We start from the raw sequence: 13172 nt of genomic DNA, 5'->3' as shown, positions 1-13172 counted from the left end.
TAGTTGCTGTCAGTTTGGGGCTTTTTTCCAGTTATTGAGAGTGTTCATTCTTACTTTGGGACATTTTTAGGCCCCTAGTACCCTTCACTGGAGAAGATTTCACCTTTTCTTCTATACAGATCTTTTCCACTTTGAGAAAGTAAGAGAATTTTGAATCTGCCTCTGCATTTATGGCACAGGGAGTAGAAACCGGGGCCAAGGACCATTTGAATTGTACCAGAGCAGTTCCTTGTCTCTACATCGTGCTAAAATCTTATTGAAATGACTTCCTCTAAATTGTGGTTTACAAAACATAAACTTCTCTTCCTTTCAGCCAAGTATATACTGACTCTGGGCTGAGGCCCTCCATTTGCCATATTTTATTATTTTTTATATACCTAATTTTTTTTTTCAGAAAAGGAAAGAGCAGTCTGAGAACATGGGTAACCATTGTTCAAAGCATGCAACAGAGAACTCTTGTGGCTTCCCGGGGAAATGAGGTTAAGTGACTAGAAGCATAGTTGTCACATCTGTTTCTGAATGGCTCTTGCCAATTCTGATGCTTCTTACCCAGTGAGCTGCTCCAGAAGCTGTAAGATGCTTCAGACATGGTTTTTTGGGCATGACCAGGGAAGAATGCATGACCAAAAAGTCACAGCTTTCCCTGATTCCTCTGGCTGACAGGTCTGAATCCTGATGCAGGGAAGATTACATTGCATATGGACTCTTCCTTGAAGAAAGATTTTCCAAAGAGGATCAGAGGTTAAATTTGACATCACTGGATTAAGAGATTGCTCGACTATCCCAGGTGACTGAGAGAGGATTCAGAGATTAACTTGGCTCTGTTCCTGAGTTTTCAAACCTGATTCTATCAATTGCAATTTTTCCATTGCCTTATGAAAGTGATAAGGCATCGAATTACTTATCCAGGAAGGTTTACAATCCAAGTTCTATGGTAAATAAAAAATTACAAGGAAATGGGGAAGCATAATTATTAAGTAAAAAAAAAAAACCACAAACATTGTGGTCACTGTTTAGAGTGCCAAGGGAAATAGAATTTAGAAAAGAGGAAGAAAGTAGAAACTGTCTTTTCGAATAGACAAAGTTGGTAATGCTATGCCTGGGGCTTATGACAATCATACCTTGCTCCAAGTCTTTGTGTATCTAATTAGACAAAGCACCTTAGCAATGGCACTCTGCAGGAACAATTAAGGAGGATTTTAGCTTCAGCTCTTGTCCCATAACCTCCTTGAAGACTATAGGGTGTCCTAGAGTCGCCCACTTAGTTTAGGCTGACAAGTCTGGTTAGGTGCTTCCCTATATCTCAAAACTCCCAAAAGGGTAAGAGTAGATGAAGGATTCCCTACTACTTTGAAAGGGTTGAAGAAATTAAGACCAAGATTCCCCACTCCCCAAAGAGCCGGGAGTTCCTAAATTTTCTTTGCCCTGTTATCAAAGTGGAGATAGGCTCAAGGCACGGCTCTATCACAGGTATTGTTCCTGGGAAGTATGGTCACTAAACTGCCCTGTGCTACACATTGCTGTTTCCCACGCCCCCATTTATTCTGTCACCAGAGCTGTTGAAGGTAAGAGCTTTGCCTGGTGACTTGCTGGAGCCAATGTGGTACCATGAGATTAGGAACTGATGTTCCTTTTCTAGGGTTTTCAGGAGAGCAAGAAATGGGCTTCTTCTCTGAAGCATTTACGAAAGTCAGTCTGTAATTTTACAACTCTTTATCTAGGGGGTAGAGTGATAGAGCCAGAAGCTGTCTGTAAAAGGGTTCAGAAATAAGAAGTATCTAGTCTTGCCAACCATGATTTGGAGCTGAGACCACAGTAGTGTTTGGTTGCACGGTACTTCTCCCTGAAACACTCTCCTTTAGAAATAGAACTGAGGGGAGAGCTCCAGCGCTGGGATTTAGGGATACTCCGTGAGATAGAATATTATCTTCCAGCTCTCACCCTTGCTCAAGCCATGCTAGGATGTACTGTGTGTTGAGTCCAATAGTACTAGCAATCAGGTCAAAACTCCGTCTCCTTCGCACCCCTACACAGCATGCATTTACAATACAAGGAGAGAAACGCTACAACGAGCTCCCTGGCACCAAAGACTCCCAACATTGACACTTACTATGGCTCGCCGCCTGTTCTAACAAAAGGCATTTCCAAAATGCACATGCCCCACAACCACTGCCCCTTTTTCCACGCTCTCATATTCCTGACACCTTCCAAATGCTCCAATAATCACAAATGCCGGGCCTCTGCCTGCAACCAAACACTATTGAATAAGCTTGTGGAATTGCTATTGCTCTCTATCCTTCCAGTTACTCCCATAATGGTGAGAGGTGGGGAAAAGAATCTTTATGGTAGTATCTTTGTCAACTTTATACTCTCAATAAGATTAGCATTCATGTAGCAATTTAAGGTCTGAAAAGCACTTTATAAATATTATCTCACTTTGTTCCTATAATAACCCTGAGGGCTAGGTGCTATTATTTCCATGTTACAGATAAGGAAACTGAGGCAGACAGAGGTTAAGTGACTTGCCTAGGATCAGACAACTAATAAATGACTCTCAAACTTGCAGGATACCAATTTTACAGAATTTTGGAGCTAAAAAGGACTTCAGAAGCCATGAAGGACAAGGGTTCCTAACCTTTTTTGTATCATGATCTTCCTTGGTAGTTTGGTGATGCCAGAATAATGTTTTTAAATGCATAAAATAAAGATTATTTTGAAGGACAAATATGAAAATACTTTTAAGAACATGTTTGTGTATCCCAAGTTAAGAATTTCTGATCTAGTCCAATCTGTACCTTCAACATACCCAAGAGATGATCACTGAGCATTTGCTCACAGACCTCCAATGAAGTCAGTCAGAACTAAATCAACCTTTTCCACTTTTCAACAACTCTAGTTGTTAGGAAGTTTTTTGCTCAAACCGAGCCTAAATTAGATTATATGCATTTTCCATACGTTGCAAATTTCACTAAAATGAGATATAATTAATCCTTTGCTATGTGACAGGCATTGTGCTAGGAATTGGAAAGACAAAGAAAAAACTGAAACAGTTCCTGCTCTCAAAGAATTTACATTCTAAAAGGAAAGATAATAAGTGTGTGTAGAATAAATATATAGAGAATAAAGACAAAATAGATACAAGGTGGTTAGAGAGGGAGGGCATTAGTAGTTAAGGGAATCTGAAAAGGCTTCATATGGGAAGTTTTGCTTGAACAGAATCTGTAAGGAAGTGAAGAATTCAGAGATGAGGAGAGAGTGCATTTCTGGCATGATGGATGTTATTTTTAAAGGCATAGAGATGGGAGATGGATTACTGTATGGGAAGAACAGAGTAAGCCAGTCTAGCTGGACTTTAGAATGAAAAAGGGGTAGTAAAATAGCATGAGCCTAGAAAAACAGGGAGTGAAGGGCTTCGGAAGTCAAAGGAAGAGTTTATATTTGATTCTAAAGGTAACAGGCAGCCACTGAAGTTTACCATGTAGAAGAATGAAATATATCTGTTCTTAAGAAAGATCACTTTGGCAGCTGTGTGGAAGACAGACTGGAATCTGGAGAGATGGGAAGCAGTGAGAGCAAGAAAGAAGCCCAGGTGACAGTCCAGATGAGAGATGATGGGGATTTGAACTAAGGCAGTGATTGTCCACCTGGTGAGAAGTGAAGGAGTGAGAGATGTGGAGATACAAATGGCAACATCTGGCAATTTCCTGGATATGTGAGAGTGGGGAATTGAGGTTAACACCAATTTTATGACCTTGGGAGACTGGTGGCGCTGTTGACAGAAATAGGAATGGTCGATGAGTTTGGGGACAAAGAGAATGAGTTTTGTTTGGGGGAATAGATTAGGGAAGAATAAAAAGATTTCCACACTGCAAGTTACCAGCTACCACAAATTTTTAATGAGGAAGGTCCCAGGCCTGACATACTTCATTCTTCTCCTGGCTCTACTTGTTGTTATCTAAATTTCACCATGATGCCCAGAGTCAAGTACTCTCTCCCCACCTCTTAAATTTTCAGCTGCTTCTTGTGAGTTGTCTTCCCCCATTAACACCTTGAGAGCAGGGACTGTCTTTTTATTTGTATTTCTAATCCCCCCTTTCCCTCCAGTACTCATCACAGGCTCTAGCATATTGTATGAACTTAATAAATGCTTGTTGACTTGAAAAAAAATAATAATGCATTCTAGAATTTTGCCAGGAATCAGTTAAGTCACTGGCTTATAGTTTTGAAACTTTAGCCTCTTTCTGTCCTGAAGATCCAGACAATATTTGCCTTTCTCTAGGCCCATTGGACCTCTGCCCTTCTCCAGTTCAGTTCAGTTGTTTTTCAGTCATGTCCAATTCTTCACGACCCCATTTGGAGTTTTCCTGGCAAAGATACTGGAATGGGTTGCCATTTCCTTCTCCAGCTCATTTTTACCGATGAGAAAACTAAGGTAAATAAAGTTAAGTGACTTGCCCAAGGTCACATAGCTACTAAGTATCCTGATTCTAAGCCCAGTGCTCTATCCACTGTGCCATCTAGATGCCATTCTACACAGTCTTTCAAAAATCAGTCACAAGATCACATATCCCAACTACCAGGTCTTTTAGGACACTGCCTCACTGTGGCTTGGTGATTTGAAATCATCAAAGAAAGCTAGGTGTTCCCTTACTTGCTATGTGGTTCAATTCTCTGTTAGTCATTTTCGCTCTGCCTTTTAAAGTAAAAAAAAAAAAAAAAAGCAAAGTAAAGGTAAGTTCCTTCTTCATTCCACTGTCATTTGTCACTGTCCCATTTATCCTGAGCAGCAGTCCTACCCCTTCTTTGCTACTCAACAATTCCAACAACGATTATTAAGCCCATCACCTGTGCAAGGTAGTGTTCAAAAGATGGGAATACAAAGATCAGACTCTGCCTCCTAGGGGATACAGAGTGCGCGCACGTGCACACACACACACACACCCACACACACACACATTTGAAGAGGGAGGAAGCCCTAACAGGTAGGGGGAACACTGAGGTCATCAAGCATTGATTAAGCACTTACCTTGTGTCAGGCACTGTACTAAGCGGGGAGCTACAAAGAAAGGCAAAAACCCTATCTGTGCTCCAGAGTATCTTACAGTCTAATGCATGAGATAACATGCAATATTATGCATATTTATATGCCAATAAAACTAAGAACACACACCAAAAAAATAAAGGAATGCCTTAAAAAATATAAAACACCTTCTCAGACCAGGTAGAGATCTTAACCCAATTTCAGAAAAAGAAATAGCTGAAAGGTACTAGCAAAGAAAAAAAAGCTTCTGGAAAGTATATTGTGGTTGTGTGTGTTTGGGGATGGTGGGTGGGGTTGAGTTAGTGGATAGTGATAGAGGTGGAAAAAAGCATCACTAAAACATTATACATAGGTATATATGTGTGGAAAAAAGCATCAGTAAAACATTATACATAGGTACATATATGTGGCAAAAAGTAGTTTGTAAAGAGACACAGAAATTGTGTCACTACCTTGTTAAATTCAGTACATACTTAAAGTTTTCTTTTTTTAAAAAAGAAAAACTACATAACAGACATTGATATTTCATGTACAGTTCTTTTCAGTTCTCCTTTTTATTGAAACGTTTATTAAAAGTTCATTATAAAGGAAAAAGCACAATGTCCTTGTCAAGCGCATATAATAATTCTTGACATCTGTGATAATTATTGGCATCCATGGCCAAGTGCTCCAGCTTTGGGTTTACGTAGTCTGGATTCAATTTTGGGTCTCATAAACACTTCTCTTTAGCTAATGACGTCATCTAAGTTTCCCCCTGAGAACAACAGAATATGACTCATGTGTGGATCTCAAACAAATGAAGGGCCAAGTCCAGGTGTTCTACTTCACGTCACTTGCTGCTACTCACCTCTATCTCCTGTTTGATCTAGGAACTGAGCATAGTGTACACGCTCCTCTTCTTTGTACATGCATTTGTCCCAGACCTCAGCATTGGCTTGAAGTGTCTCCTTTCCTCTCTGGGTGGCTTGGTCCAGGAGCCCCTCTATTGCATGGGGCAAGTACATGTCTTTACTCCCAAAATAGCTAATGAACACCATTTTGGGGGGAGCAGGAGGTATCCTTTGCTTTCCATGTAAAATTTAGCTCCTTCTGGTCACTGGTACCCCTGATTCTATTCTGATGGAGCCATGCTCCACTCATGAATTCATCCTCCGTTACTGTCCTTGCTTCCAGATTCTGTACATGGTTTCAAACAAAAAAACCCCCAAGTTGGTTGATGAATTCCCTGTGTATGTATGCACACCAGTCTCTTTTGACAAATCCTCCTTTTCCCCTCCCTGTTGGAAATATTTCTTTCATCATTCAGAATTTCATCTTAAATTTGAGATGCCACCTCTCTACACTCCTTTGCACAAGTGGTTAGAGGGAGGGGCAGGCACTGTTGTGGGAGACTTCATACAACATTAGACTTTTTTGATATATTGTTTTATATTTGTAGACCTTTTCCTTCCTTTGATCCTACTTTATTATAAGGAATATCTTTCTAGGAGGGAACGGGGACAATGGGAAATATAGATAATGTAAAAACAAAGGATAGCAATAAAACTTTTATTTTAAAAAATTTCATCTTTTGAATTTCCTATACTAACCTCCCTAGAGCTTTAGTTTAAGGCAAGCCTGCACAACCTTATATTAGGAAGGCAGAATTTATGATTTCAAAGAGAATCTCATATGTGCCTAAAAGGTCCGGAACCGCAGGATATAAGGAATTCTCTAGGCAGGAGAACTAAAGCATGTATTTACACTCCACAATAACAAGCCCACAAACCAGCGTCCCCATTTTGATATTTTCATCAAAAGCTTCCAGGCCCAATAAGTCCGCCTTACAAGGGTAATCAGAAGGCCACAGAGAAGCGAGATGGTATAAGGCAAAATTGTATACATGCTTCCCCTCTACGGTAAGAAGGTTACCCACTAGCCTCTAGTCAGCTCTGCTACCGGCAGCTCAGCTTCGGCTGTAGGTGTCTCTGGCTCCAACTGGAAAAGGAAAGGAGGATCTTCAAGCTGTCCTCTCCCCTCTTATAGAGTTTTTGACATCATCAAGCGCCGCCTGAACGACCAGGGCCGATTGGTTCTTGACTTGGCCCCTCCCCCAGCATAGACCACGTTAACACACCTCCCCTCAGCCAGCGCCACGACTCATCACACAGGAAGCTCTGGTCCTGCCCCGGAAGAGCAAGCCCCAGCGTCCAGGGAAGCTCAACGAGGCGAGCTGAGTCATTCAATGAAAACAAAGTCCATTCTGGCTACAAACCTGCGGCCCATGGGCTGCTTAAGGTCCATGGGCGAGCCAAAGGATTTCTGGTGGCCCAAGTATCCTATCCATAGCACCACCAGCTGCCTCACTGAATTTCCTCTCCTCCATCACAAATTCTAAGATGAAGTGAATTCCTCTCCAAGTTTCCCATCATTGCTATTTCAGCAACAAATTTCTTATACTTTGGTTCCAATCCTGAGATTTTTGCATGCTTGTAATTATAAAATCAGAGTTTGAATTTGAACTTAATTCAATTAAAGAAGCATTTTTTTTAAAGCTGCTACTATTTACACAGCACTGTGCTTGGTCTGTGGCAAGCTTTAAATTAGAAAGAGTCCTTGCCATCATAGCTACAGTGTACTAGAGATGTACAACGCATACCTAAGTAACTACAATAAAGATAAGATATAAGTTATTGGATTGCATGCTGTCCTGGGGAGGTGGGGAGAAGAGGGAGAGGGAGAAAATTTGGAATTCAAAAGCTCATGGAACTTAATGTTGTAAACTAAAAATAAATAAATTAATTAAAAAAATAAGATATAAGTGCATATAGTAGTTGCAATGGTCATAAACCACTGAGGGGAGCAGAGATCTCCCTTCATAGAGAGGGTAGGTTTGAATAATGATTGCAAAAGAGAAAGAAGAGGTTGGGGAATAGATAGCAATTTACTGGAGGAAAAAAATGATTAGGGAGATAGAAGATGAAAGACAAATACCTTAGAAGTGAAGATAAAAATTTTAAATTTGATTCAGAAGGTAATAAGAAAACAAAGGTAAGTGCCACTGAGGAAAGCTTAGAAGAGGGTTTTTTGACTAAAGTTGAAAGAGAGGCAAGGAAAAATATTTTATCAAGGAGAATGCTGGTCACTAAGTGATGGGGAACTCAGGGAGAAGCAAGAATAGCAGAATTCTTGTATCCTAGCAACTGACCTCATTACGCTACCATTAATGTTCATCTCAACATTCGCTTTTCCTAATTGTGAGAAGGCCATCCTGGCTATTTTTATATACTTACAAGAAATGAAGATACCCCAGAAATGTGAGTCTGGGAGTCCTTTTGTATAGCTATGGGCAGAACAAAAGCTTGTCCTCTAATAAGCTGGAATGTAGGTCCCTGTGAAGGTAATAGATTGATGGTGGTCAGTCTCTGAGGTTAACAACCGTCCCTTTTATTTTCAGGTTGCTGTTCTTTCCCCTATAGGCACAGTGGATAGAGTGCTGGGCCTACAGCCGGGAGGACCCGAGTTCAAATGTGGCCTCAGACACTTAGTAGATGTATGACCCTGGGCAAGTCATTTAACTTTTGTTTTCTCCACTCTAAAATGAGGATAACAATAGCACCTACTTCTTAGGGTTGTTGTGAGGATCGAGTGACATAATACTTATAAAGCACTTAGCACGCTGCCTGGAATGTAGAAGCCATTTAATAAATACTTGTTTCCTTCTTCCCCAGAGCCACACTCTCAGAGAGATCATTTCAGTGTTAAATTATGGTCGTAGGTGGTTAAAACAATTCATTGGGATGCTTCAGATTTCTTAGCTTCCTACATTTCCAAATACCTGTATTTTTCAGTCTACCATCTATCCTACTGAATTTCCTCTACTACAAGATTATTTTACTATTCCATCACTCCATTGCCACATAAATCTAAAATTTCTTCTTATTGTAAATATGTTCACTTCATCTAACTTTCAATGAAAACCCAAAAGTATTTTCATCCCTCGTTCTTAATGATGGCATATGAAGCTTTAAGAAATCCCTTTGCATTTTTCACTTATTTTACTGTCTGTGATTATCTTGCAGGTTAAGACACTTGAAAGGGAAACATTATCTACCTCTAGGAACTTGAAAATGAGTGACAACAACACATTGGCCCCTCCGGCCTCAGGCCAGGGTCCCACCACTCCACGCAAGGCACCCCCTAAATTCAAGCAGAGACAGACTCGACAGTTCAAGAGCAAGCCTCCTAAGAAAGGCGTGAAAGGGTAAGAGTTCCTGCGTCCAAGGTAGGGGAAACTATACCACCACATTTCATGGTTGTTTGTCCTAAATCACCTTGGTTTGAAGACTAATTCACCAAACACTCAGCAAATAGTCACTGAATAGTCAGACCATACTTAGGAATTTCTTTTTGTTTTCATCTATGGTCCCTCCACTTTTCTCTCCTCCTCTACTTTCATTTCAAGCTTTTCCTGAAGGTCTCCAACCACGATGTCCATTCCATCTCAACTCCTAGGGCATCCTTCTTATAAGTTCACTTTGTATCATGTTCATTACCTGGCCACAGCAGTCCCAATTTTTAATTGGCTAAATGTATGTCTCTCTTTTTTTTTTTAAGGAGCAAAGCTTGTACTAAAGTCTCTCACTGAGGAACAATGAGAGTAGACCTCACTTTGATAGCTCATAAATGTTTCAAGTCATATTTCAGTTTCAACATTTCTTCCAATGGCACACATTGGCTAGTACTTGTTTGAGCTTCCTTTTCTTGTTCTCTATCTAGGAGACGCTATGAACACTGTACAAATCAAAAGATCTACTGTATATAGATGTGAGAGTGGAAAAAAATGAACAAACCTGTCCTCTCCCTCTTTTCAGTCAAGTGAATTCCTAAATGATTCAATCCAGGATCCTTTTCATCTGATCTCAGCTAATCCTCCCTCCCCTACCCTTTTTTTTCCTTTTACCTTCATAGGTTTGGAGATGACATCCCAGGCATGGAGGGCCTTGGAACAGGTGGGTCTAATGAGACACATGAAATCCTTAAATTCAAGGGCTATCAATTCTGATACTTTCAAGAAGACAGATGCCTTAAAACTAGGCCTAAGTGAAGACAGCTAGAAGTTTAAAATGAGTATAAGGAACTTTTTTTTTTCCTATTAACTGTTTGTTAGGTACTGATAAGAACTGTTGTATTTATAAGAATAAGCACGCATGTATTTACACTTTGCAATCAATTGCTTATCTGAGTTAGCATGATGTATCAGATTGCACTTTGAATGGGGATACCTACATGCAAATCAACGTTAAATCAAATGAGTTAATATATGAGGTGCTTTGAAAACCTTAAAGTGATCCATAAATGTTAATTATTAAATATTTAATTATTTAATAATAATAATCATTATAGTAATAAATCCTACTTCAGACTTACTAGTTTATCAATTTCCTCATCTGAAAAATGGGCATAAGACCACATCTGATCAGGCCAACAGCATTATCCCATTTCTGATTCCCCAAGCATACATTTTTCTAAGAAATAATAATAATATTCATGTAGCACTTTTTAGATTTACAAAGAGCTTTGCATGGGTTACATCTCTGTGAGATAAGGGCTATCCCCATTTTACAGATGAGAAAACTGAAGCAGACAGAGTTTAAATAACTTGTCCAAGTTCCCACAAGCAATAAGTGTCTGAGGCCAGGTTTCAACAGAAGCCTTCCTGACTCCAGGTCCAGTGCTCTAGTTACTGCACCATCTAGCTGACTACCGAGTTCATAGAAATAGGGAACAATAGAAAAGAGTGCCAGACCTGGAGGGAGACCTGGGCTCCTCACTTGATCTTTGTTAGTAAGAAAGCAAGTCAATTAGCTTCTCTGAACCTCAGTTTCCCCTAAAATATATATGGGGACTAGGATGCCATTCTGGCTAAGTTAAGTGTCTGGGGGGAAAAGACAAGGTGCGGTTATGGAGACATCTCTCTATGTGAAAGACCTTCCCCGGAAAAGGACACACGAGCTTCTAAGCCTGTGGAAAAGAATGAGTTTATATGCTTTTCTCCTCTCTTATAGATATCACGGTCATTTGTCCCTGGGAAGCCTTCAGCCACCTGGAATTACATGAACTGGCCCAGTTTGGAATCATCTAGGTCAAGAAAGTAGCTGTCAACTGTCCCCAACATTTCCTGTATCATGGATTCTTATGTGTGACCTTACCCTTCTATGAGGTGTCCAGAGGCTTAGCTGTTTTAGAGTATTTTCTTGTTAGGCTCTCCCACAGATCAGGCATTTCAAATATCAGCCACATGTAAGGATTAAGGAAATGAACATTCCCTTTGGTGTCAAACTTTCTGTTTTCAAAATAGCTCTCAAAGTGGTAAACCTTCCTTTTGAGTGACTCTGATTTACCTCAAATGCCCAGATAAAGTTGTCTAAAATATAGCACATGAACATCTGACCTAAGCCAGAAGAAAAGCATCCATGGCAAAGGCAATGAGTGTAGTCAGAGGTAGGTTATAGAATAGAATTATGCATCCAAACCCAATAAATCTTAGTGCCCTAAGCTACATCACCTTAGTTCATATCTGTCTTCTCCCTTTATCCATACAGTGCACATAATAAACCCATGTTTGGTCCAGTGGGCTAGGACAATGTTCTCATATTATTTGTTCCTTCCGTTTCTGACTTTCTTGTGTTCTTTTGTAGGAAACTTTCAATAGGAAGGCATTTCTGAGAACACTGTAGAAAAAATAAAGTCCTACTTACCTAAGAATGTGGATGTTTGACAGCAATTTTAAAAGCTTTCTGTTTGACACACTGATATAAAGCTTGCCTGCCTCACCTTGGTGAAGTTGTGTTGAATATCTGCAAACAATTACACCTCCACAGCAATTATGAAAATTCAAGCCTTGTTGCTTGCTGGTTTGAATGTGTTGGGGTTAGCAATATTTCTCTATTCCAGTTTCAAAAACAGTAGCGTAAGAATGTAAGCAGTTTTAAAAGAAGTTTTTGAGACCTTCACAAAATGCTGGACATGAAATACAGAGAGGATCACTGTAGTAAATGACCTTTAAGGATCGTACAATAAACTCCATGTTTCCAGGGGAAAAGCAGTAACTAAGGCTTTCAGGATGTTCTATGCCTGTAAAATAGATTTTAAATATTAATTCTGAATATGTAGTATTCATAGACTCAATCACATAATGTTATTTAGTCCAACCCCCTCATTTTACAGATGAGGAAACAGACCCAGAGAGTGACTTTCTCAAGTTCATGCAGGTAGGAAGTGGAAAAGCCCTTTCTGGCTTCTAGTACATTACTTTTCCCGCTGTATTTTCTACAATATCAGGGTGGCAACATTTCTGTTCATGTTTCTGGCAGAATATATTTTGACCACGTGCTTAAACTGACCACAGTCATTGGTTCCCTCTTATTTCTACATTACATCATTGGATAATGAAAAGAGCACTACTCTTGTAGTCAAAGACCTTGGTTCAAATCCTCCCTGTGCCATTTATTTGCTGTGTGAGTTTAGGAAAGTCCCTTCTACTCTGGACCCTGAATTCCTCATCTATAGAGTAGAGGGAATGTGCAGGGAGGACAGAGGGGGATGGTCAGCTAGGTGTTCCCTAAGGTCCTTTTGAGCCCTAACATTCTGGGATCCTATATTTTTTCTTCAGAACAGCTGTTCAACTAAGATAGGATGAAAGATAAAAACATGAGAAACGAAGTATAATGAAAGCCATATATAGGAATGTAAAGGAAAAAAGAGATAGTATATCTATATAAATACACTAGGCAAAGAGAGAAAAGCAAGGAAGTACTAAGAGCTGTATTGGTAGGTATAATGGTGTGCCTTTCTATAGTTTGTATTTGAGGTTTATATAGCTCTTTCCTTAAAACAACTCTGGGAGACAGGTATCACAAATATTTTTGTCCCTATTTTATAGAGAGGGAATCTGGGACTCCAAGAGGTTGTCCATAGTAAAGAGGTGTCTATAGTAAAACACGTTCAATATGGGATCAAGGGGGTATAACGAGGTCTCCTGACACCAAGTTCAGGTTAAAGTTAAATATGAAGGCTAGATAGAAAGGGTAGGTCGAGAGGCGGCAGTGATAGACATGCAAAAATTGGGTCAACAGAGAGGCAGGCTAAC

General features: G+C 39.9%; 1 protein-coding gene across 1 annotated transcript; it reads left to right on the top strand.

Annotated features, from left to right (window-relative positions):
- The first annotated feature begins 9150 nt into the window (after nt 1-9150).
- On the top strand, nt 9151-11348 carry PDE6H (phosphodiesterase 6H). Its single transcript, XM_036761707.1, has 3 exons — nt 9151-9284; nt 9992-10032; nt 11089-11348. Exons 1-3 carry the CDS (start codon nt 9151-9153, stop codon nt 11163-11165), a joined length of 252 nt encoding a protein of 83 aa, XP_036617602.1. The 3' UTR covers nt 11166-11348.
- The last annotated feature ends 1824 nt before the right edge of the window (nt 11349-13172 follow it).

The sequence above is a fragment of the Trichosurus vulpecula genome, chromosome 5, assembly GCF_011100635.1.
Source record: "Trichosurus vulpecula isolate mTriVul1 chromosome 5, mTriVul1.pri, whole genome shotgun sequence".
Taxonomy (NCBI): domain Eukaryota; kingdom Metazoa; phylum Chordata; class Mammalia; order Diprotodontia; family Phalangeridae; genus Trichosurus; species Trichosurus vulpecula.
Note: the sequence above shows the minus strand (reverse complement) of the source record. Positions and strands in the feature narration are given on the sequence as shown.